Source organism: Phaseolus vulgaris, chromosome 7 (assembly GCF_000499845.2).
Source record: "Phaseolus vulgaris cultivar G19833 chromosome 7, P. vulgaris v2.0, whole genome shotgun sequence".
Classification (NCBI taxonomy): domain Eukaryota; kingdom Viridiplantae; phylum Streptophyta; class Magnoliopsida; order Fabales; family Fabaceae; genus Phaseolus; species Phaseolus vulgaris.
This window is the reverse complement of record NC_023753.2, coordinates 30,064,314-30,090,176: the sequence shown is the minus strand read 5'-3', so window position 1 is coordinate 30,090,176 and position 25,863 is coordinate 30,064,314. Positions and strand designations below refer to the sequence as shown.

General features: G+C 31.7%; 3 protein-coding genes across 3 annotated transcripts; 2 read left to right on the top strand and 1 right to left on the bottom strand.

The window, feature by feature from the left end:
• The first annotated feature begins 748 nt into the window (after positions 1–748).
• LOC137829833 (serine--tRNA ligase) lies at positions 749–4,977 on the top strand. The gene is made up of 9 exons (XM_068636790.1): positions 749–1,046; positions 1,125–1,195; positions 1,288–1,449; positions 1,551–1,656; positions 2,065–2,258; positions 2,739–2,842; positions 2,926–3,109; positions 3,525–3,704; positions 4,518–4,977. Exons 1-9 carry the CDS (start codon positions 914–916, stop codon positions 4,725–4,727), a joined length of 1,344 nt encoding a protein of 447 aa, XP_068492891.1. The 5' UTR covers positions 749–913; the 3' UTR covers positions 4,728–4,977.
• Positions 4,978–6,615: 1,638 nt separating this feature from the next.
• LOC137828212 (uncharacterized) lies at positions 6,616–9,192 on the bottom strand. Its single transcript, XM_068634691.1, has 6 exons — positions 9,077–9,192; positions 8,963–8,996; positions 8,720–8,809; positions 8,447–8,633; positions 7,074–7,341; positions 6,616–6,997 (listed from the first exon to the last, which is right to left on the bottom strand). Exons 1-6 carry the CDS (start codon positions 9,131–9,133, stop codon positions 6,791–6,793), a joined length of 843 nt encoding a protein of 280 aa, XP_068490792.1. The 5' UTR covers positions 9,134–9,192; the 3' UTR covers positions 6,616–6,790.
• Positions 9,193–13,841: 4,649 nt separating this feature from the next.
• LOC137829831 (mitochondrial Rho GTPase 1) lies at positions 13,842–24,637 on the top strand. The gene is made up of 14 exons (XM_068636788.1): positions 13,842–14,343; positions 14,864–14,996; positions 15,311–15,460; positions 15,568–15,744; positions 15,915–16,163; positions 16,308–16,376; positions 16,493–16,548; positions 20,300–20,381; positions 20,675–20,886; positions 20,976–21,045; positions 21,201–21,313; positions 21,828–21,978; positions 23,165–23,351; positions 24,257–24,637. Exons 1-14 carry the CDS (start codon positions 14,126–14,128, stop codon positions 24,328–24,330), a joined length of 1,941 nt encoding a protein of 646 aa, XP_068492889.1. The 5' UTR covers positions 13,842–14,125; the 3' UTR covers positions 24,331–24,637.
• The last annotated feature ends 1,226 nt before the right edge of the window (positions 24,638–25,863 follow it).

Genomic DNA, 25,863 nt, shown 5'->3' with positions numbered 1-25,863 from the left:
ATTAACAACATGTTAGACTAATACTATAGTTTAACAATGATATATGTGTTAATAAGGTCCAATAATTCACAAATACAACTCCCATCTATAAATAAGTTGACTATGTAAATCAATATATGTATTTAATAACATTTAACACCTAACCATCAAATACTGAATATTAACTTAAATGTCCAAAAATATTTTATAAATACTCCTTTTACTCCCATCAAAATATAAACGTAAAAAAAACTATTAAAAATTGATAATAAGAAGTCCAACAAATAAAGAGTCTAATAAATATAAAAAAAAACATTCTCACTTGTTCATATAAAAGAGCATTATCTTATATTAAAAATTAGATAAAATAATTGATTATGTGTCTTAATTCCAATCCTAATATTTTTATTATTAACAATACTATTTTGTTAATAATAAAATGATTGCATCTTAAACCGAACACATGAATATAATCAATTACATTAATTTCTTTATAATTTGTTTTTCTATGATAATAATAAATATGATTACTAGACAGTAAAAAAATACTTGAGTTAATTTGATAGCTTTTTATTTCATAAAATTTAAATAGTGTAACTTCTTAAAAACTAAATTTCTATCTAAATACACACTGTATTATCAAATAAAATTCGTGCTACTCCTAATTACTTTAATGGTGTGCAGTTTACCGAATTAAAAATAATAATATTTACGAAATTGTTTTTATTACCAACCATACATCTATTGGAGTTTTATAACAGAGTTAATTATTCTACGAATTGGAAATAAAAATAATTTACATTGCCATAAAAAAAAGTGTTATGATAACTTTTTCTGGAGTGAAGAAATTAGAATAGAAAAACCCTCTTTGTTGAAGTCGTGAAACCCTTCTTCTCATTTCTTACATTCGGTGGTGGCGGCGTGAGAAAGAGTCATGTTGGACATCAACCTATTCAGGGAGGAGAAGGGCCATAACCCTGAACTCATCCGCGAATCGCAACGCCGTCGTTTCGCCTCCGTCGAAGCCGTCGACGAGGTCATCGATCTCGACAAAGAATGGCGAAAACGTACTCTCTCTCTTCACAGTAGCAATGTAACTAATCGATTCTCGCACCAATGTTATCTCTTATGTGCGCTTTTTTCAGGTCAATTCGAGTTCGAGAATCTCCGCAAGGAATTTAACAAGATCAATAAGGAAGTCTCCAAACTCAAGCGTGTATGTATCTTATTTTCCACTTTTCTATAATTTTCGTTTAATTAGGATTCTGATTCTGAATAGTTTCATTTCAATGCTGTTCTGCGTGTCAGGCTGGTGAGGATGCTTCTAAGTTCATTGCTGAATCGGAGGAGACCAAGAAACTGATAGCGGAGAAAGAGGTTGAAGTTCGGGAAACTCTAAATCTCTTGAATTCCAAGTTGGAAACTATTGGAAATCTCGTCCACGATTCGGTTCCAATAAGCAACGATGAGGTTTGTTTATTTTTTTCTTTTGTAATACTTGTTGTTAGTATTATTTTTCTTCTGTTTGTGTTTATTGGTCATATTAAAATTCCGGAGTCTTTTATGTTTAGGCCAACAATGCTGTGGTTAGATCCTGGGGGGAGAAAAGAGTGGAGCCTAAACTAAAGAATCACGTGGATCTAGTTGAGCTTCTCGGGATAGCAGATACAAAGAAAGGTGTGAATTTATTCTTATAGTGGTCAAGTGATGAGTTCTTTCTTTATTTTACTTATTTTGATGGGGCAACAAGCATTTTGGTTTTACTTTTTGAAGTAATGTTTTTTCACCCTACACTTTTTCTCCTCTTAGTAATCTACTTTCTGAACTATAGCTGTTCGTATGATTGGTTTAGCTATTGGACTAGTTCATGTTTTGTGTCTTGCTGACACGTTCTTGATTGCGAAAGTTAGGAGTATTTTGGTCTGTAACACAGTTTTGCATGTGGCAAAAAAATCTAATACTGCAGAATACGAACACTGTTAGATTTCAACTGTGGTAGCCAATGTTTTCCCTAGTTTGTGCATTCTGCTCCTGTTGTTCACATGCGTCCTAATCTTTTATATCAATTTGCTTGATACATAACAGGAGCTGATGTAGCTGGAGGTAGAGGTTTCTATCTCAAAGGAGATGGTGTTCGTCTTAATCAAGCTCTTATCAACTTTGGGCTTGATTTTTTGGATAAAAGGGAGTATACTTTATTGCAGACTCCTTTCTTCATGAGAAAAGATATAATGTCAAAGTGTGCTCAGTTAGCCCAATTTGATGAAGAACTGTACAAGGTAAAACTTGGTGAATTTCGACATCTGCCTATATCCACATGCAATTTGTGATTTTTAAGACCTCGAAAAATACTTTTGTATATAATTCTTTATATGTTGTGACAAATAAATATGTGCCTATTTGCTTTGTTGAATAATATCCATAATCTTTTAATGCCAAACTGCCAATATCCTTTTTGTACTGTATCGTTTAAAGTTTTAATGCTTACATGATGTTTGGTTTGGTCTGTTTTCTCCTTTCCATTTCAGTTGAAATGTTTTCATTTATAATCACAAAATGCGACCTTGTTTTTATTATATTTTCATTTGAAGAAAAATGGAAAAACAAGACCATTTTCTCCTTAAAACGTTTAGATCAGGCAGCAGAGTAAAAGAAACACAGTGTTTTTGTAGTTGTTATTAAGGTAGATAATAATAGATATAAAAAACAAATACCACCTTAACTGTTTTTTGAGTTTATCTAAAAATTTATAATGTTAGGTAACTGGTGAAGGAGATGACAAATATCTGATTGCTACAGCAGAACAGCCACTCTGTGCGTATCACTTAGATGATTGGATCCATCCATCCCAGCTACCGTTAAGGTAATATGATTTTTTTGCCACATGTTAACATTGGAACCTAGAAGACTATGTTACCTTTAACTCTGAAAATATGCTTTCTGCAGATATGGTGGATATTCATCCTGCTTTCGCAAAGAAGCTGGATCTCATGGTCGAGACACTTTAGGAATATTCCGAGTTCACCAATTTGAGAAAGTGGAGCAATTTTGCCTCACTAGCCCAAATGACAATGACTCGTGGAACATGCATGAGGAAATGCTGAAGAACTCCGAGGAATTCTACAAAGCGGTATGATACAGCTATAGTGCTCATCATTAAGCAAATAATGTTTTAAGTCAATTCTGTGAATGAGTTCAAATTTCAAATAAATATGTAATTCAATTTGGAAACAGAAACTGAATCCCAGGGTACCATTAATTAATGGGAATATATGCCGTTTGTCCGTGCTAAATATATCTAACCATGGGAAAGTTTAGTGCATCCCTTTATTTCTTTCTAAATTTTTTATATCTACAACTTCATTGTACATGGATGATTGTTTTCCTTCTGTATTGGCCAAGTGATGACTTAATTTTTCCACGTTCTACTTTTTGTGGATATCATTGCATGTAGATTGATGTATTGGTTGGTCTGACTATAATTGACTTTTTACTTTCCTCAAGTTATTTTTGTTTCTCATGTGATTAAATTTTATTTACTGCAGTTAAACCTTCCATATCAAGTTGTTTCCATTGTATCTGGTGCTTTGAATGATGCTGCAGCAAAGAAGTATGATCTAGAAGCATGGTTTCCTTCCTCTCAAGTTTATAGAGAGCTAGTGTCCTGTTCAAACTGTACAGATTATCAGGCCAGAAGATTAGAAATTCGATATGGTCAGAAAAAGGTTAGTAATGCTTAAATCAACATTTTAATGGATTCAGTAAGCATTATTCATTAACATCACGAAAATTTTCATTTCCATTTTAAAAACGGGACCTTGCTTTTTGTAAAAATCTTGCAATCTGCTTTTCTTTTGGATGATCATTTGGTTCCCTATTGGTCATTAGCATGTCAGCTGACCAGGCTTAAGGGCTGTGTGTTTGTAAGGAGAAACAACAGGGGGTAGGAGAGAGTGTTGACGTGGCAGAGAGAGGGAATGACATAATTTGGGTGAGGGGGTTTCTATTACATTGGTATGGTGTAAGGAGAAAGAGTTTCTTTTGAGGATAATCAAATTAGTTATGGACAGAGAGCATTAGCCCTCTGTAGGAGCTCAGCTCTGGGGCTGTAGGAATTCATTCCACTGTAGCCCTTCTTTGTTATTATTCAGAAATAAATCATTAGTGACTTGCTCCTTTCACCGATTTGTTCATTACTTTTCCTTCTTTTTCTGTAGTTGGTTCTGGTTTTCTAATATTTATGAAATCCATTCTGTGTTGAAATCTCTAATTTCTTACTTTTCTCGCAAGTTCATTGAAATTTATTTGGTAGGCAAGTAAAAATTTATATTTTTGAGAATAATCATGAGCAATGATGATGCTTCTTTGTGTTAAGAGTCCATGAGCAATTAAACTTTTAATTGATCATAGTGTGATGCTGAAAATTTTCTGTGAGTAATGTTTTATTTTAGCTTTAACTGATTCCAATCCCCCCCCTATACATGAATATACTTTAACAAGTTTAACTATTGGACTTTGCATCGGTTTATCTGTTTCAGAGCAATGAGCAGATGAAGCAATATGTTCACTTGTTGAACTCTACTCTCACGGCTACTGAGAGGACCATTTGCTGCATTCTAGAGAACTACCAGAAGGAAGATGGGGTAGAGATACCAGAAGTTCTCAGGCCATTCATGGGGGGAAAGACTTTCCTGCCTTTCAAGAACCAACCGTCTAATGAAGCCAAAGGGAAGAAATCGAAGGCCTAATTGCATTTTAAGTCAGTGATATTTTTGAAGAGTTTGTTCAGAGTTGTAGGTTATGATGACCCTTTTATTATCCACCACACACTGTTTACAACTACCTTTTCTCTCCCTTATCTTATATGACTCAATAGTAAATTGATTTTTAGGAGCACGCACAAATTTTTGGTCGTAAGTTAAACAGCATGATACACTCTGTAATTCATACTCTAAAATATTTGTGCATTTTTAATTGCATTTTGGGTGTTTCTATTCATTTTGCGAAATGGTTAAAAAATATAGATCCTGATGCCTCTGGTTTTACTTGAAACACGTCAGAATGTGTTTATTTTCGTTGCTTGCTAAACTTTGGTTATTTTGAGAAGAGGTTATTATTTGATTCGACATAAATCTTTTTCTCCCATAGGGGTTACGGGAATAATTTGATCACCATAGCAGAATCATGTGAAATATGAATATCAAGCTCAATTTGAGTGCTGTGCTGTACAAGTGCGAGGAAAATTATGGGTGATGGGATTAGAATTCTGAAGTCTGCATTGGTTTGTCTTGCAGGGTTTTGAAACACGTTCAATTTAATCGAGCTGCTCATATACTAAATCCAATTACAAATTTCGTGGGAAAGAGGAATGCGATCTGGAAAATGGGGGCTAGAGTGTTTAACCTAGTCTTGTAATTGGGGGAGGGTGGACTTGTGGGTTTTGCCGGGCAACCAATCTTCTGGTTTCTTCTTTACTATGGCCCTTGACGTTTATAGGTTTTACGCTCTGGACTGATTTTGCATGTTTCTCAATCTCTTGCTCAAAGCTATCATTTTAATAAAAAAAAAATTCAGAACCTCCTACGTTTCCTTTTTATTCGTGTGTTCTGGCATGGATTTCCCAGTGGTATGAGAATAAAGAGACACCCCAATTCTACAAAAAATTGCAAAACAGAAAAATAATTATAATTAGAGGAAAATTGCTATATATATATATATATATATTCCATTGTCTATTATATTTATATGTAATAGATTAAATATATTAATTATTTATAAGAAATTATTATTACATCTTCATTCTTATTCAATTTTTTTCATTTCTATTTTTTTTGTCTTTAATTTTCTTTGATCAATGTCTATTTTTATTATATTTTTCACCTATTTTTATTGTTTTCTTTTTTGTCACCACACATTTTTTTCTCTTTACGCCTTGAAATTATTCCTCTTATTACCAATTTTAACATCATTTTCAGGCAAGCTAGGGATCTAAATATTTTTTGAAGTTTATAAACTCAATTAAAATTCCTAAAAAGTTCAAAAAACCTACTGATGTACTAAACTATAATTTATCTATAACTATTCTATCCAATTTTGACGAACAATTTTAATGGGGTATTTTTATTTTAGAATATGTAACCACTGCAAAGTTCATTTATCATCCCATTTTTTCTATTTTACATCTTTTTTTTCTTTTTAATTTTAAAAATAGTATTTTAGGATAATATTATATTAAAATATCAACTACATTGCTTCACTTGTTTTTTAATCCATCTCTTCCTCTCCCATTAGTGATTGTAAGTTTGTCATCTTCTATACTTTAATATAAAATAGAATAATTTTCCTTGGTAGAAAAATAGAACAGGGTTATACAGCAAGAAGTTACTTTATCAGAAGCTGCAAAACAAAACCTACTAGTTCACCATCAGAGTATGCCATTTTTATTCTATTTAATTCTTATTCTAGTAATTGGCAGAACCTCTGGTGTAAATAATGGGGCGATTTCTTGTTATTCCTTCACTTTTTAAAAATCAGTGGAATTTAGATACAATTCATTACATAATACTCCGCCACTATTTTGGTATTGAATTTTTTCCTCAGGTATTTTGGCACAAGATTGGTGAGCTTGTATCCACATTTCAAGACTAAATAGGGTTCTTGCTTGAGAGACATGTTATATATGTAGTACACTGAAGCAATTGCTTGTAGTTATTCAACATTCAAATCATATTTCTGAAAATTAAAAACAACAAAAATTCTCTTCATTATTTACACTTCATTGATGCTGATAGATAATGACACTACTTTCCTTTCATACTGTTATTTTGAAGAGGTAGACCTTTAGTGCAACAGATAAAGCCAACTGTAATAGAAAAATGCCAGCAACAATCAAAAGCCATCGTTCTCCAGCTGACAGAATATGAGCCCGAAGGTTAAGTGCTACAAAAGTTGCTGACATGAACCCAGCCACCCCAGCAATCACCCATCTGAATATCTCCCATGGCACAACAGACAAACACTGCACCAAACAAAGGGATTGGAAGGTGCAAAGAAAAATCTCAAATTTCATATTTTCTTGAATAGCAGTCACTTACCAGTGCTGGAATAAAGATAAACAGGGAATATCCATAAAGACAAAGTAGTTGGACAAGACCCGATGGTACAGAGAAGTATTTGAGGATTAAATACAAACCAAGAGGAACAAAGGTGACATAACCATAAAACAAGCCAGCAGACCAAGTCACCAGATTTATGTCATAGTTCCATTCCTGATGCTTCAATTTGTGAGATATGTATGTCACAAATGTACCAATAGAAGCCGCTACAAATATTAAGGTAGTGCAAATCCAGAATGGTCCGTACCTGTTGCACATTTATAGTGAAATTCAAATTGTGTGCTTCCTCGTATATAAATACCTTCTATGGCAAAATAAAGTGCTTGTTCTCCAAAGTTCTAAAATAGTAGTTTTCCTATGATCCTCTATATCAAACCTTGGTAATTAGGTAATAAGAAACTCAAGAACAGAAAAAAAACTACAGTGAAATAACATGAGAAATGAAGCAAAACTAACCCAATTAAGTGGAAGAACAACCAAACTATAATTATTGTGGAAGGATACTGGATCCCAAAACTGGGGAGATATGCTTCAATAAACTTAAAAAACCAAAATGAGATATTCTTCAACATACTCACACAGGTAACCACAATAACAGACTTGATATCATGTTCTAAAAACTTAAGGTTATGTTTGAATTGATGAAAAGGGTGAAATGAAATGATAATATGAGTTTGAACTTTGCACTGTTAAAAATGTAAAGAAATGGAATGGAATTGAATGCATTTCATTTCATCTAATAACTATATATCTTCTTCCCCTCCAGTTTGGAGAACATGAAATGGATTCACACTTTCTTATCCTATTTCAATATAAAAAAATAGTAGATTTTTCAAACAATGGAAACGTAACTTCTTTCTACCCCATTTCATTAGCCATTCCATTTGTTGCATTTTTTATCTATCAATATCGATTTATTACTTGGATTTTCCTAACTTTTAGAGGAATTCTGGAGTTCCTAGTTTATACCAAATAGAATAAGAACCAATAACATGAATCTAATAATAGTTGAACTTGAGAACTAAAAGTTCTTATTTCAAGTTAGAGGTTATTATCTTCTTCAGATAACCTAGCTTTATGGATCAAGTACCTTTATACTTCACAATCGAATGACTGACTGATGCTAATGTTAATCTTAACTTCACTCCTCCCTGTTATACAAAGTGTTCTCTTTCAAACATGAAACTTAAGAATTATTAAAGGATGAAACAACATCACATTATTTAACCTCTGTCATCCTTAAGAAAAGAGTCATCAATGAAGAACTGTAGAGTTGGTGGTGTAGTGTTAATAGCCAGTGATCTGTAATTTGTTAACTAAAGAAACAATCAGAGAGAATAAAGTAAGCTTACAAATCAGGATTGGAAGCAGTTTTTTCGTTAAAAGCTCCATTGAATGGATAGAGTGAATCTTTAATTCGTTCCAGAACATCTATAGTGTCAATATCAAAGTATGGTTTGTAAGTAGCGAGTGAAAAAGCCTGAAACCAACCACTCTGCTGGGATTCATCAGAACCAGATACTGGTTTTGAAAATGTATCTGTATAATGCAAATAAAACAATTACACATTCTTGTTCCAATGCAAGTAATAAATTGCAACATAGTTATACAGAAAATGAAAATACCATCACCATCACGTGGAGGCCCTGAGCCACCAGTGCCACCACCAATCTTTCCTTGTGTTCCAGAAGGAGGAAATGTTTGAAGATTTGAATCTACATCCATCAATACAAAAATACTTTACAAACTAAAAACAATAAAATTAATGCATGACACACTAAAAAAACGTAAGTTTCTATGATTGAAAGATTCATGCAAGGTAATTTAATGATTTTATTTATTCAATGGCAAGGAAAACATGAATGAACCTGAGAATTTGAAGGGTGGTGGATCTGGAACGGCCTGCATGAAATGAAAAATGAATAAAAAATGGAACATGAATTGAATTACAAGAAGATTTGATGATGATGATTGTAACTCACAGGTACAGATCCTGAAACCTTTTGATTTTCAATGGAGGTGTAATGTCCAGACATCATTTTTACAATACTTTTCTTTCACTCCAAAGTTTCTTTCTTTCAATGGAGGTGTAATGTACAGATACTGTTCATGTTCATTCTTTCTTATGTTCTTGTTGTGTATTTGTGAATCTGATTGTGCAACTGGGCCCACCTGCACAATTGGATTGGGTCATGATAACTCATCAATAAAATCTACTCTTTTGTTTCTGATTTAAAATTTTACTATTGTGTTCTTTTTATCCATTGATTACAGGTCCAAAGAAAGTATATAGTAAAATGAGTGATGATATTCTAATGCTTATTTATTTCTTCTACTACCATTGTCCTTCATTTTAAATATAATTTTGGTACTCTTAATGTTAATTTTTAGTAATGAGAAGATAATAAAAAAACGAAAATAATTTACAGCATCAAGATAATTTCAAATTATCAGCTTTACTTTCTAAATTTTGTTTGGAGCTTGTAACTTTACATTTTAGCATTCTAGTTTTAGAATAAGGTCGTGTTCTGGTTGTGTTTCTTTTTTAAGCATTAGCCGCATTTTTATAGATTTTTGGGAGTATTAGTATAATCTCATAATTTCTTTAAAAAGTAATTATTCTTTTAACTGGTCATCATATTATTTACAAAACATAAATAAATTTGTACCTTTTTATGTTAAATATATTGGATTTTATCTATGGATATCTTTACTTAAAAATTCATAGGTTTGACAATTGAAATTATGATGGGATGATTTTTTTTAGAAAAGATAGAGGGAGCCACCATTGTTTACGGAGAATTACGGAGAACTGTAAAAATAAAAAATATAGCTTCAAAAAATTTGAGTTCAAGAGTTGTGATTTATCTTTATTTAAATTGTAAAATTAATATCATTTTAAAATATTTATTTTTTCCTTAATAAAGATATGTATAAAAAATATTTTTACTTTTTAGAAGTTAGAAAATAATTTAAAAAAATATTTATGAGAGTTTGTATTTTAGTTTTTAAAGTTTTAATATTTAATGTTTTTATTGTTCACATTGATTTATATTAAACATATTTCTATGGATAACATACCTGTCTTCATTATATCAATTTGTTATTTTCATTAAGTACAGGGCTTGTAAGAGATGTGGTGTATTTGATGAATCAACGTGTTTGAAGATTGAATTTGATCATGAAGAGTTAGATGTGTTTCTAGAGTGTATTGTGTTGATTGGGATAATTGTTGTTTGAAATCTTTTTGTAATACTTTAGAACTTTTGGTGATAAGATATTTTTTAATGGATTAAATATGTTTTTAACCTGTTAAAATATTCTTATGAGTCTGCAATATCTAAAAAAAACATTTTAATCAATTAGATTATTGTTTTAATTTATTGTAATCACTTAAAATCATGAACAATTTTAAGGATTTTTGTTTTAATATGTTAAAAATATATTTTTAATAAATTAAATTCTCTTAAGCTATTGTGAGATTTTGAACTCTTATGTTTTAATCTATTAAAATAATAATTTAATCAATTAATTTCACAAAATTGCAAACAAATATTTTAATCAATTATATTATTATTCTAATTTATTATAATTACTTAGAACATATGAAGCTTAAACACTCTTCTTAAATGACGTGTCTGTGTCGGACACTATCGGACACCAACACTCGTATGACACTCATAGGACACATATCGGTGAAGTGTCAAATTCAAAAAATATTTGTTGAATTTCTAACAATAATCGATGTAATATGTCTCCTTTTACACAATTTAAAATTTTAATCGATGTATTATGTCCCTTATTACATCGGTTCCTCAACCAAAACCGTTGTAATAGGTACTTTCATGGTGGAAATTACGTCTTTTTGTGCTATTTAATCTGTTTTTTTTTTTAATTTGATTAATGTTATTTGTGGTGATCAACTACCAACCTTCTGCATAACAAAGTAATTTTAGAAATTTTGAGCTTTGTTTTTTTCTTGCACTAGCGCAGAAATGCTAATCAAATTCGGTTATTTTACATTTACAAATGCGGCTATAGAGCCGCATTTGATAAGCATGCATTCATAAATCAGAGAGATACAAATGCGGTTATAGAGCCGCATTTGTAAATGCGATTTACGTATGCGGTTATTTCAAATAACCGCATTTGTATATTCTTCTGAATGAGCTGGGGGTTTTAGGGGTTTAAGATTTACGAATGCAGCTCTGGTAATAGCCACATTCGTAAATCACATTTACAAATGCGACTTTGGTAAATAACCGCATTTGTAAATATTGTTTTTTTTAAAATGCAATTTGTATTGTTCCTAAACCATATAAATTAACTTGCATAATGATTAAACTCAGCCAGACAAATACAAAAATATAGAGATAAATTGAGAGAATCAAAATGTACATTTACAAGTAATCAAATTACATAATAAAACCTACACTATTGATTAACTATGCTAGAGTTATAAAAAATTATGAAATATGTGGACCAAGAATCTCTGACATATGAAATGCCTTCCGAATTCATTGGTGTTTCTTTCGTGAATAACTGCATTGCAAAATATAGTTGACATAATTTAGTTTATATATATATATATATATATATATTCAAGAATTATAAAAATAATTTAACATATCATGTTATTACCTCTTTCCAACCAGTTTTAACAGCTAGTTTTATAATGGTAATCATTCATTGCATAATGTAATAGCCACTCTCATAGCTTTATGATTGTTTATTACACTATAATTCAATAAACTAATATGTTAGTATATTGATAAACAATGATAATAGAGAAAGAAAAAAATCACTAACCTTTATTCTTATGTAGTTTAAATTATTTGAACTGGATCGACCTTTTAGGATGTTATAATCACACCATGAACTGGTTAATACAAAAAACCTCGTTAGTAGATGGTTAATTAGTAACATACAAAGTTAAGTTTATACTGTACTTACGTATAAATGATATCCTTAAATTTTTGTGGGAATCTTCTTGTGTAGGGAACAGAACCACACATCAGTCTTATCAACCATTGATAAGACAAGTAACTGCCAATTATGCTTATATCATCCATGAAAAGAGTTAGTAAATATTTAAAACATAAAATAGTAATAATTGATGACATATAATTAAACTTACTCATTAATATAAGGACATAAATAAATTTGTTTTCTCTCTTTTTCCAGGGTGTTAGTGATGTATGCTTGAGTCTCAAATGACCTTGGTCCAACGGGATTAGTATACGAATGTCACGCGTTGTTTACGAATGTGTTTAAGCGCAGAGCTGCATTAAATAAAGAACGTTTTTTTCTTCTTTTTGCACTAGTGTTGAGTTCGGCAGTGCAGTGCATGAGATGTGTGTAAAGTCACTCTAGTGGAAGACACGATGGTCAAGTTCTCTAATGTCAATGTTAATGTAGTTAGTCACAATCACATTAAGTGGTGATTGTGATCTGCTAAAGGATCCACACAACAACATAATTTCCTTTAAAGCTCAATCGAACAACCTGAAAAAAAATATAAGGTGTTCCTTAAGTTTGTTGTTAAGAATTATCAAACTCCTTAAACTTTTGTTGCAATGACTGACTATTGAATTTGATCACATTTTTTTCTTCAAACTACATCTCCATCTTATGTAAGACCTCTTGATTGTAAGAGACAACACTTTTCCATGATGGTGGACCAAAGGAATCACGAAGTCTATAAGAACCACTATTGCCACACACGTTGTAGGTGGTATATTCGATACATAGTCATCGTTAAAATATCATCTCAAGCACGAGAAATAAATGACCTCTGAATAATCTGCTCAACTATTAAATATTGCAACATATGAACAATAATTAAATATAAATCTAACTACTCGAAATGTGAATGTTAAAGAAATGAGAATGAAACTATGTATAATTGTATTTACGATTTTATCAACAATAATTTGTGTTAACTATGAAATTACCTCCCTATCAATTTCGTCCAAGTAACCTTAGACTAAAGTGTTTTCTCTTTTTCATAAGTTAAGTTATGTTATTACAAATTTATATTTTCATTAAATAATAATAATTTTTTTTTATAAAAGATAAAATAGTTTAATTGAAAAATTATTTGCGTGCGAACATGTGCACTCACATTTTTATTACATTAAATATATATTTATTATTTTTATGAGTAATTAATTAAAAATTAAAGACAATACAATTTAAAAATGTATAATTTTATAAAAGTAGTATTAAAAAATTACATAACTGTTATTTTTAAAAGAAAAAAATCATTTTGTTATTTTAAAATAAAAATAAGTTATTCAGTTATTTATTTTATTAAATAAATAAATTGTTTTTACTTATTAAAGGATAAATTTTTCTAATTAAAAAATGATATTAGAAGAATATTTCCTTATACAATGGTATAAATAATTTATATAAAACTATATGTTTATGATTATATAATAAATGATATAAAATTATTTTACATAAACATGTGATAAATTTTACAAACTGATAGAACTATAATAAATTTGATAAAAACTACATAAAATTGTAATAAAATGATTTAAATAAATTACATAACTGCATTATTTCAGTGTATTATAAATTTATATAACACAATCTATAATAAATGTTATGAATTTATTATGTGAAAAAATAAAAAGATATATTTGTTTTTGGTGATGATTTTGTGTATAAAGATGATATGATTAATTTGGGGGTAGAAAAGTATACAATTTATATGTAATAGAAATAAAATAACAAGTTAATTAAAAAGTTATACAAAAGAATACATTTGGAAGGTGTGTTGAGAGGAAGAGATAGCGTAGAAAGGTGTTTATGGAAAAAGCCAATTTCCGTTGGTAGTGTGGTACAGTAGTCTGAGGTGCAAGAGAAGTAAAGGTGTTACAAATATTAACGGCTGAAGAAGTGAAGGGCCCAGACGGCCACCTACAAGCACCGTCTACTCTAGGGCACACCACCATACTTTCCTTTGTTAGGGTTTTTTCTCACTCTTTGGTTGTTCTCGACTTTTGCTGCTCCCATCACCCATGGCAAAACCCTCTTCTGGAACCGTCAATCCTCACAGTCGCACCGGAGTTCGTATTGTCGTAGCGGGAGACCAAGGCACGGGAAAATCCAGCCTCATCATCACGGCAGCCGCCGATAACTTTCCAGTGAATGTGCCACCGGTATTGCCTCCCACACGTTTGCCTGAAGATCTTTATCCGGATCGCGTACCTATCACCATCATCGACACCTCCTCCCGGTACGACTTGATTTTCGTTAAGTAAAGTGATGACGCGGTTCTTGATTGGAATAACCTATGTGTGATTCGTTTGATTCTTTCTCTAGTTTTAGAGCCCAAGACCGTGTAAAGATGATTGAAGTGATGCTTTTCTCTTTTTAATTTAAGATTCGTAGGCCTTATAACAGGTGATTCAAGTGCTAGGTTTTGTTGTTATTGTTGTAATTGGCTGTTAAATCTCTTAACGTTTTGGTAGTATTGTGTTGCATTTTCTTCCTTGAACCCTAAGAGCCATGTTGTAATGATCCAAATAAATGTACTCTTATGCTTATAGATTTGACTTGGGTTCAGTTTATTTCAAAATGTTGTTTTTTCTCTCTTTTATTTTGGCCAGAGAGATAAAAAGGGCTATTATATCTCAAAAAGTAGTTTCCAGCTAAACATGCACAAATTATTTATTGTTGTGTAGATGTCTACCCTAAATCTGAATGTCTCCATTGGTTCATTCTATTGTTTGTTTTTGGTATTGTTGCTATTGCAGTGCTGAGGATAGTGATAAAGTTGCTGAAGAATTGCAGCGGGCTGACACAGTAGTCCTTACATATGCATGTGATCGACCCGAGACACTTGAAAATCTGAGCATATTTTGGCTTCCACATCTACGCAAGTTAGAGGTTCTGATCTTATTTTAATTTTTTCATCTCAAAGATATACAACCGGAGCTCCTTTTTATATTTCTTTAGGAATTAAGAGGAAAAAGGGAGGCAAGAAGTAAAATATTCATAAAGTACGGATGGGGAATGACCCAAACAAATTATTGCAAATTGTTAGAACCAGATATGTTCTTTTCTCTTATGAAAAGAACTTAACTTGCACATGCTTGCATACATCTGTTCATTTCACAGCTTAATCAGATTCGCATAATATATTGTCTCTTCAGTTTTGGTGTATGTATGCCTGGATGTTGATATTTGAATTTAATGAACAGGTAAAAGTCCCAGTTATAGTAGTTGGTTGTAGGCTTGATTTGAGGGATGAAAATCAACAGGTGAGCCTAGAACAGGTGATGTCGCCAATAATGCAACAGTTTCGAGAGATTGAAACTTGCATTGAGTGTTCAGCATGTAGGCATATTCAGGTATATTTTGTACCAACCATTGGCTTGACATATCTTAATATTAAGGTGCTGATCAATCGTATTTGGATTTTATTTCATGCATTGCCTATTAAATTTCCTTATTGAAGGTCCCCGAAGTTTTCTACTATGCACAAAAGGCTGTTCTTCATCCAACAGCTCCATTATTTGATCAAGAGTCGCAAACTCTAAAGCCTAGATGTGTGCGAGCCTTGAAGCGGATTTTTATCCTTTGTGACCATGACAGAGATGGTGCCCTTAGTGATGCTGAGCTGAATGATTTTCAGGTTGCATTTCCCTTTTAATATGACAATTTTAAGCACCAAAATTGAGTCATTTATTATCAAGTACTATAGTCTGCCACCTTAGAGTTTGATTATAAGCATTTTTCTATTATGTTTATGACAAGATAGCTAATATATATGAATTATGGAGAAGCTAACAAATCATTCAACAGGTTAAATGTTTCAACGCTCCTTTGCAACCATCTGAAATTGTGGGTGTAAAGAAGGTTGTACAAGAAAAAATGTCTGAAGGGGTGAATGAACGTGGGCTTACTTTGACTGGATTCCTATTTCTTCATGCCCTTTTTATTGAAAAGGGGCGTCTTGAGACAACATGGACTGTGCTAAGGAAGTTTGGATATAATGATGATATCAAACTTGCTGATGATCTAATTCCACCTGTAAAACGTGCTCCTGATCAGGTATTTCTTTGGATGAATTGTGATTTAACATGTATGTGTATTGGGCGTGACACAGGTTTATTTGTTATACCTGTCTGAAATCAATTTGTGGATGACTGGGTATATTTGTCTTGTTTTGATTAAGATTGACTTTAATGTCTGCAGAGTGTGGAGCTGACAAATGATGCACTTGATTTTTTAAAGGCAATTTTTGATGCATTTGATGGTGATAGGGTATGTTAATTCTTCTTTTCAATTATTTTATGAGATGATTCTATTATGATATAAGTTGCAAATGGTAACTTGCCTAACTCTTTTTGATTTTGGGCAATATTATTTTGTTCCCCTAGGATGGGATGTTACGACCTCGGGAACTTGAAGAATTGTTTTCTACTGCCCCTGAAAGGTAGATTGCTTTTTGTTGTATTATTGTCTACCATTCCATTATAGATTACTCTGCATTAGTTTTTTCTTGAATTGGTAATGGGGCACTATGATCTGTTTTTCAAAACTTAAGATGTAGAACTGATCACAAGTGGGGTAAATTGTATCCCGAGGTAAATTCAACAACCTGAAACTGTAATATGCTTCAGCAATCTCAAGTACTGAGAAGTTTGAGTCTTCTTAGGGTTGAATTAGCATGATATATTTAATATTTATAGTATTCTGAATCTTAGGATATATTTATACAATATAATCAAGAAACAAAATTTCTGAAACATAACATTTTAGTTGAACCAATGTTATACAAGAGCTTTCAAGTATTTTCAAATTATATTAGGAATAAGAAAATCAGATCAGCATATCCTTTGTATCTTCAAAGAGTAAAGGTTAGAAGATAAATACTTATAAGATTTTAATACTGAGTCTCCCTTGTCCACTTGAGCTATGTTCAACCCCCACCTACCTGATGGGGTTTTTCCTTGGACCTTGACTGGTGCGCTGACTACAGTTCACTTAGCCTGGCCATACTTTAGAGTAATGTTATATCAAGACAAATAAAAAAACAAGCTAGGAGAGCTACTGAAAATTTGGTAAGAGTCTACTTTGTAATCAGGACAATCCATATACTGATTCACCTGTGAAACCTATATATATATATATATACATACACACACACACATATATATATATCCATATCCAATTCAAATCTGATGAAATAGATTGAATTTGAAATCTAGATTCATTTAGTTGGATCAAGTTAATTTGTTTTTTTAATCTAGTTTGAATTTAGATTTAAATTAGATTCAATCAATATCCATTTTGTTTGGATAAAATTGAGACTATTATTTCTGTTAAATTCAAATTAAGTTTATTTGAGTTAGTTTAGTTATATTTTTCAATAAATACTTAATATATTTCTCAAGATTAAATTTTAAACTTTGAGAAATATTGGGGACTCCAAAAGCCCATTATGAAATTATAATGAAATCCATAATGGGTTTTTGGTGGAAGCATTGCGGTCAAAAGAAATATAATATGTATATATAGATAATTTTAAAAAAAGTAATATAATTGTAATGCAAAAGTAATGAAAGAGACAACCATAATTAAATTCACATAACAATAACATAAAATCAAAACACCACAAATTTCAAGTTCAAAACTTAATATAACAACAAAACATAAAATAAATGTCTTAAATTTCTATTTATCTGACTCTTCTTCAATCCCAACATAAGTGATGAACATTGTCCCTACAAGGGAGCTCACCAAAATGTTTAATCAAACATTGTTGCTTTTGGTTAGTCCATGCATCTGACATGATGTAATAACCGTGTTTGCTCCACTACAATTTATGATCTTTCAACAACTTTTTAGTGTATTCAACCTCCTTGTTGAGAAGTGAAACTCTAATTTCATGACAAGTAGAAGCTTGAAAATGAGGTCCATAAGAACCTATAGCACCAATCATATCTTGAAAAGTCTTCAATCTTACAAGGTTGCATGACAAGACTGCGTGGTACCAAAATTAAACAATATATGGATGAACTAATGCCTTTAAATTTTTGTGACATGCTTCTTTAATATTACCTTGCCTTAGCTTTTCTTTTTTTCTCATCTCTATTAGTAGCTAGATTTCTATAAAACATATTCGCTGGTCCTTTTTTTCCACCACTATTTCTCCCCTTATCATTACTAGCTGTGGAAATTTCAACTTCATTTTCCCTCATTATTATCATAAGTTGTAGCTAGCTACACATAGGATTGATGGAGGGGTGGCTGTTTTTTCTTTAAATAATTCCAAAGCTCTTCCCTCACATTTTTTGGAGTCTCAGTGCAAGTAGCATCATTGCCCTTCTTTGCCATAATATGTTCTTCGGCTCTAGTAATTCCTCTTTTCATAACTTTTCCACAATAATTACAAACAATTGTATTTAAGTTTGATCAGATGACAATGTTTCCAACCCAGGTCATTTCTATTGGATGTTCTTGAAGCGTTCTGTTCATTGGCCATTATTGTTGATGAAAAATAGGTATATTTTTCAGAAAATAATTATAGTGGAAGTGGAAAAGAACAAAATTTTTGGAACAAGGCTGGCGCTGAACAAGAATAATTTTGAAAAAAGAAAAAGACTTGCAATTGGAGGCAGCAGCGATGGTGGTGTTAGCGATAGTGTCAATGGCAGCAGTAGTGCGATCTTCAGCGGCGCCAAAAGGCAGCATTTGGTTAAATTATAAGGTTTGCATTGGGCCGGGTATGGCCCAAAACCTTTTAACAAATTGAATAATTTGGTTGATAACCCAACAGAATAATAAGAAAATATTAGGGTTGAACAAGACAACAAACAGATTGAATAAGAGATTAGGGTTTCTCATGCGTTGCCGCACTCCGTTGTTTTTGCCTCTCTGCCTTTTTCACAATCTATGTGCCACACCTGCATTTCGTGATACAAAAAGTTGCTGCCATGAGAAACCTGCATTGCCATTGCCATGTGGCGGCAAGCTGCAAATCCGCCATGGTGCCGCCATAACAAATTTTCGATAACACTGGATCATATACAGTGTCAAGTGGCAGTTTTCTGAGCTGCCATTCTCAAACAGTACGGGATCGACCTGCCTTGAGACTAATTTGGGAATGAAAATATGAGGCAATGATGTTTAAGAGAAAATGATCTCAGCTTATTTGTGTGTGTATATACAAGTTCTTACATTATTAGAGATACAATGGAAGATATAGAGTTGGACAGAAAATAAGTTAACCTATTCTGGCAAGTTAAACTATTCTAACATAAACATTGTGCAACCGTCAAAGAAAATGAAATATTTGTGTTTTTGTGAATTATGTTCAAGATTATATGTGATGACTATCAAGAGATTATGAGGCTTATATAAATGCTATGAATTTTAAGTTGTTATTATGCTGTTTCTAGATATATTTTTCATTTTTTTTCTTTCGGTTTATATATATATATATATATGTGTGTGTGTGTGTTAGAAAAATTGCCATGACTTCTGCCATAGGTAGTTATCCACTATTGATTTTCAAGTGCCTAGACCTTCTATAGTTTGAAGCTGCATATTCTTTTCAGTGATGGATTGTCATTATTTTGGCTTCTTCGGCATTGGTTTGTTATTCATTTGAGCTTGTACTTCCGTCTAGCTTGTGTCTTTATATTTTTGAAGATTATTCAGTCACCTTGCTTCAAGTGTCTTTTTAACTTGGGGCCCAAGTTTTTTTGAGTTTCTCTTGATTTCGTTCAGAACTTCTGAATTGTTCATAGTATTATTTTGTTTTAAATTTTTTATCTTCTCTACACTGATCCCTCTTTGGAGTCTACTTGATGCTCTGTCTATTTCTGTTGTCCTAATGGTTAGTGTTTTATCCAAATTTTCTTGGTTTAGTTCAGAACTTTTGAAGACTTCTGAATTGTTCATAGTATTATTTTGTTTAAAATTTCTTATCTTCTCAACACTGAACCCTCTAATGGTTAGAGTTTGATCTAAATTTTCCTCATTAAATGTTCTTCCTGTGAATTTGATCTCTAAACCTGGTATTTTACCTTATAACACTCAACAATCAGGTTAACTTAACATTGATAAAAATGCCGTTCAAAATAGCTTTGTTATTCAGTTAAACCAGGTCAGGAGTCATGAGAGAAATTGGAGTTGAAGTATTGCAGTGTTATATGATATTTTATTGTTTTAAATTGCAGTCCTTGGATTGGAATTCCATATGAGGATGCTGCAGAAAAAAATGCATTTGGAGGACTATCGCTAGATGCATTTTTATCAGAGGTGAGCAAGTCTTTTATCTTTATCTGTGTACCCTGCATTTTGTTGAATGTTAGTTTTAAAAAATTGTTGGCTGCTGTTGGGAGTTTTATCAATTCAATGAATTTGTATGCATTGAGAATCAAGGTTGCTTAGTTTTACTTGTTCCATTATTGATACATATTCCCTTAATTTATATAATTTAAACATGTATTCTACGACTATATATCTGGTGTGTGTGCCTTACTATTGCTGATAGCATTTTATTTGCATTGACATTGAATTTTTTTAACAAAATATTTACTTTTTCTGGACAGTGGGCACTTATGACACTTCTAAACCCAAATTTTAGTGTGGAGAATCTGATTTACATTGGTTATCCTGGTGATCCATCATCTGCTATCCGTGTGACCAGGAGGAGGCGTTTAGATCGCAAGAAGCAACATTCAGACAGAAATGTTTTGCAGTGCTTTGTTTTTGGGCCTAGGAAGGCCGGGAAATCTGCATTATTGAATTCTTTTATTGGAAGGTTTTTCCTTTTTTTGTGTTACCTTGAAGCTTATTGATGTTATAGTTTCCAAAACCTTATACCTTATTGTTGTTGAATCAATAATGCAGGCCATATTCTGAAAGTTACAATCCAACCAATGAAGATCGTTATGGTGTAAATGTTGTTGATATTTCGATGGTAAGATACTTGGTTGACATCTTTCGATAGCTACTACTTACAGGACAAAAAAATTGTCTTTCTCACCTGTTGCAGTACCTGCTACCTGCTCCTATTTTATTCATTTTATATATCTGAACCTTTGTTTTGTCTCTTGTAAATCTTATCTTTTGCAGGAAAACAAAAAATATGTTGTGCTGAGAGAGATTCCTGGAGATGGAGTTAGGAGGCTCCTGTCCAATAAGGAGTCTTTGGCCTCATGTGACATTGCAGTTTTTGTTCATGACAGGTGACACTGATATTAGAGATTAAAGTTATGGATTATCTTTGTTTACTTTTGTGAAGGTCCATTAATCCACATATCTATTTCCTGTTCTCTGTTAGTATATGCACCAGTAGAGGATAAATTTCACTGTTAAATAACTTATTTAGAAGAGGTCTTATAAAGTTTTCCAGGCATTACAACATGTTTCTGATATTTTTAGTTTATATGCTATTTTTAGCATCGTAAGCGCTTGGAATAATCTGCTATGCATTTGGATGAGCTTCGTAAAAAGAGATTATAAGCTGAAAAGGAAATAATTTCTGGTTAGCCATTAACATTTGTGACTTTCAAACATAAGTTTTAAAACAGCTTAGAAGTAAGATTCTCAAGATTTGCATGTTATGCATTAATCTCTGATTAAAATGGAAACTCGTAAACTGTATTTTAAATTAACTTTCATTTCGTGATCATGTTGTGTAGACAACTCATTAAATGCTTGCAAAATATGTGTATATAGCTGACAAGATATTCATTTCAGGTCTGATGAATCCTCATGGAGAACATCTTCTGAACTCCTGGTTGAAATTGCTAGTCATGGAGAAGATACTGGCTTTGAGGTGCCCTGCCTGATAGTTGCAGCTAAAGATGATCTGGATTCATTTCCAATGGCTATCCAGGAGTCAACTAGGGTATTTATATTCACTTGTTCATTTGCGTTGTTGTGTGTTTATAAACTTTATACTGTACATAATTATTGGATAAGGAACTTTTGAAGTGAATATGACAATTTTTCAAATTATGATTTCAATTAACCTCTAAAAAGCAACATAAGTGCGATATAGTCTTTTGTATATGTATCCTTTATCATCAATAATTGAAGTGCATAACTTTTCTCTTTATGGGCAACAATTGTATATGTAATGGATGGATAATCATAGTCATGAGCATGGTTATCAAACTTGCAAGTTAACTTAACTTGTTCGAGTTTGCGTTTTTACTCACCCTTTCCAAGAAGCAAACTTGGTGAACTCGGTTGAACTCGCGAGTTAGCAACCGAGTTGGCGAGTCAAAAGGGTATTATTTTTAACCCAAAATGACCTTGTTTTAGGCTTCAGAAAACTCACTTCGTGTTTGGGTTCACATTGAGGTAAAGTTTGATGTCTCCTCCGTTTGTGGTCGCCTCGCCTCTCTCGTCGCTGGTCTCAATTCTAATTGTTTGCACTGCCGGCAGTGCTGCTGAGTGGTGCACGCCCATATTCGTGTTCTGTGTTCTCTTCTCTCTGGTTTCAGTGGGTTTTGAGTTGCATTTTGTGAGTGAAATAAAACAAATCTCTACAGTTAGGTTTTCTTTTAATTGAAAATGAATGGGAATTTGGAAGATTAGAAAATTGTGAGGGAAGGGCACAACACATCTGCTGCATTTTTAGAAATTTTTTCTTTTCAATTGATTTTTTTTTAATTTCATTCTTTTTATAAATCCATGTTTTCTTAAAAGTATGTGTGGGAGTGGATCAAATTCAAGTGAGGGCAATCCTATAATATTTTGTAATATTTGTATGAACTTTGAATTTATATTATTCTTATTCACTATTAAATATAATTATTTTATTAGTATTTTGATATTTTGTTTTAAATACTTTGATTAATTTATTGTTGAAATATTTTTTTCATACAAAGTAAACTCTTATGAGTTTACGGGTCGAGTCTACTGTGCTCCCATGAGTCTGACAACCTTGGTCATGAGTGTTTGAACATATTATCAAGTAAATTTTGTATTCTCTTTATCTTAGCTTATGTAATTGTGATAATAAGCAATTTCAATCAATAGATTTATCAACTGCAATGGAACTTTTGACATGTCCATGTGTTTTGTAGGTTAGTCAAGATATGGGAGTAGAGGCTCCTATACCAATCAGTGTCAAGTTAGGAGATTTCAACGGTCTGTTCCGGAAAATTGTAACTGCTGCTGAGCATCCTCATTTAAGCATTCCAGAAACTGAAGCTGGAAGAAGCCGCAAGCAGTATCACAGGCTTATTAATCGATCTCTAATGGCTGTTTCAGGTATGCCAGTTTTAGGTTGACTAGCTCATTCCGAACATTATGTCTCAAGGTTGTTTGAGTTTCAGTCTTGTTTGCTAACTAACAAAAGTCTAAGTGAGGGTGGTCCAAAAGAATATAATTAGAATATTATTTGATTTTATTTTAATGTCCTAAAATTAGATTAGGACACTTCTAAGGTCATTATTCACTTATTGACATTTTAGGTAATGAAAGAACGAAGGATTTAAGTGTTTACCTTTTGAGTATATTTGGCTAAGCATTTTATCATTTTAGGTTATGTTGGTCCGGGTGTTGTGTAGTTGTTCACTTTAATTTCCATATGTTCTCTCATAATTTCAGTGGTTTTATGTTAAGCTTGTATTGTATCTGAACTGTTTTTTTTTATTTAATTATTATTATTTCCTTTTTTCTATCATTTTTCACTTGAGTTGATCTTACTTTGTGTCTCTTGTTGGTTGGGTGTTTGCTTGGAATTAATTTTCCAATGAATTATTGTCATTGAACAGAATGAAATGGTAGCGACTGTGACAATAGTAGTTTTCCATTATCATTATTATTCATTTTTTCATCTCGGGTGGTTTCTTCTCGGGTAGATTTTGCTTGGAATTTAGGGATGGATTAGCTGATGGATCATCAAAATCAATGGTGGTGAGAAGGAGTCGCTGAATCCATACATAACAAGCTCCTGTCTTCGGAGCTCCTTTTCGTGTTTTTGTAATTCTGGTTTCAGCATGTTTCGACCATTTTCGTTTGAGTTCTGAAGTTGTTTCTCATTGAGGCACATAAAGAAGTAGAGTAGACTTTATTTAGAGCTTTGATGTGATAAGCAAGCAATCATCTTTCGATTATATGCTTCCTCCATTTGTTTCAACATTTAATGATTTTTCATACTCATCATATTGCAGTTGGAGCTGCAGTGGTCGTAGTTGGCCTGGCAGCTTACAGGGTATATTCTGCAAGGAAGAACGCATCTGGTTGAAAGACACCTTTGTCAATGCAGCCTGCTCCTGGTTAGATATGTCAAGTTCAACATTCAGTTGGCTTTTTTATGCCACCTGTTGTAGAGTTTGCTATTTCTATTTTACTTCTTATAAAATCACTATCTTTAATTTTTGCTTGCCAAGGAGGAATTTAGCATTTTTTTTCTTCAAATTACGGTATGTTTCTTTTTTATTTGTTAGGGGCCTCATGGTAGTAGTAAAATACACAAATAATGAGATATCCTTTCAGGTCCAGTTAATCACTGGAAACTTGGAAAAAATGAAAGCATTGAAGATTGCAATTGAGATCCTTTTACCTCGTGCGGTATGGATTACAAATTATTTCTTTCCGTCTTGCAGGTTGTCAGATATTCTCAAAATCATGGTTATATTCAGTGTAATTATCGTTCACAGTATATACATTTAGTGTAAAAAATATTACAATAAAAAGTAGGAGAAAAAGTTAATATAGAAATGGTTTTAGTTTTTTTTAATAATCATTCAGACGGGAAAAAATGAATTAAGGAGGTGAAATAAATTTACTATTAAAGGTGAATTTGGTTTATGCCTTTCAAATTGAATAAACGTGAATAGATTTTTAGAATAAGTGTAAAATTATAAGTGAAGTTTGAGTTGTATTTTAAATGTGTTATTAAAATCCGCAGGTTTTGTCAATTTATTTCGTTAAAGCTGTAATGTATAAACGTCAAATTGAAGAATCATATGTTCCGTGTTTTAGATGATGCATAATATATAAATCTAGTGCAAAGATGAATTGGTTGTAACGAGTGGGTAAATGTTTTAAATTGAGCTGAGGTTTTTCTTCTGTTTGTTTCTTCATAAAAATAAAATAATTAGTTTAGATAAACTTGCTAATAAATACTTGTAGAAAAAATGGAAATAATTAGAAGAGCCACGTAAATTAAGTTGATTTTTTTAATTTATCTTTTTTAAATTAATTAATAAATTTCTAACTATGAAAATTGCTTTCAAGGATTTAAATTATAGACAAACAATTTAACTTTTCTGTTGTGTTTTTAACAAGTTGTTTTTATGATGTTTTACTTTATTAGTTTTGTAATGTTAAATTATTAGATTTTAGGTTTACAATTTTTTAAACTTTTAAAGGTATTTTTTTTTCTAAACAAACTTTATGATATAACGTTTTATTTTACTTGATCTTACTGTTTTCCTTTTATTATAATTTTTAATAAAGATATGTATTGAAAATCAAACTTAAATATTTTTATTTATTTATTTATACTTTAACTTTGTAAATTAAAGAATATTTTTTTATTTTTGTGATTCATAATCTTATTTAAAAGAATCCTAAATTTTGTGTTACACAAGTATATTTAAATAGAAATATCTTGTTAGACTCATTTAAAAGTTTATAAGAATGACTTTTGGTTTATAAACGTCCTAATACAAAGATAAAGTTTTTCTACTACAAAAACGAATCCTATTAACAATTTTGAAGAAATCAATTTTTCATATTTAAAAATCTGTTGGTTACTCTTGTAATAAAACTA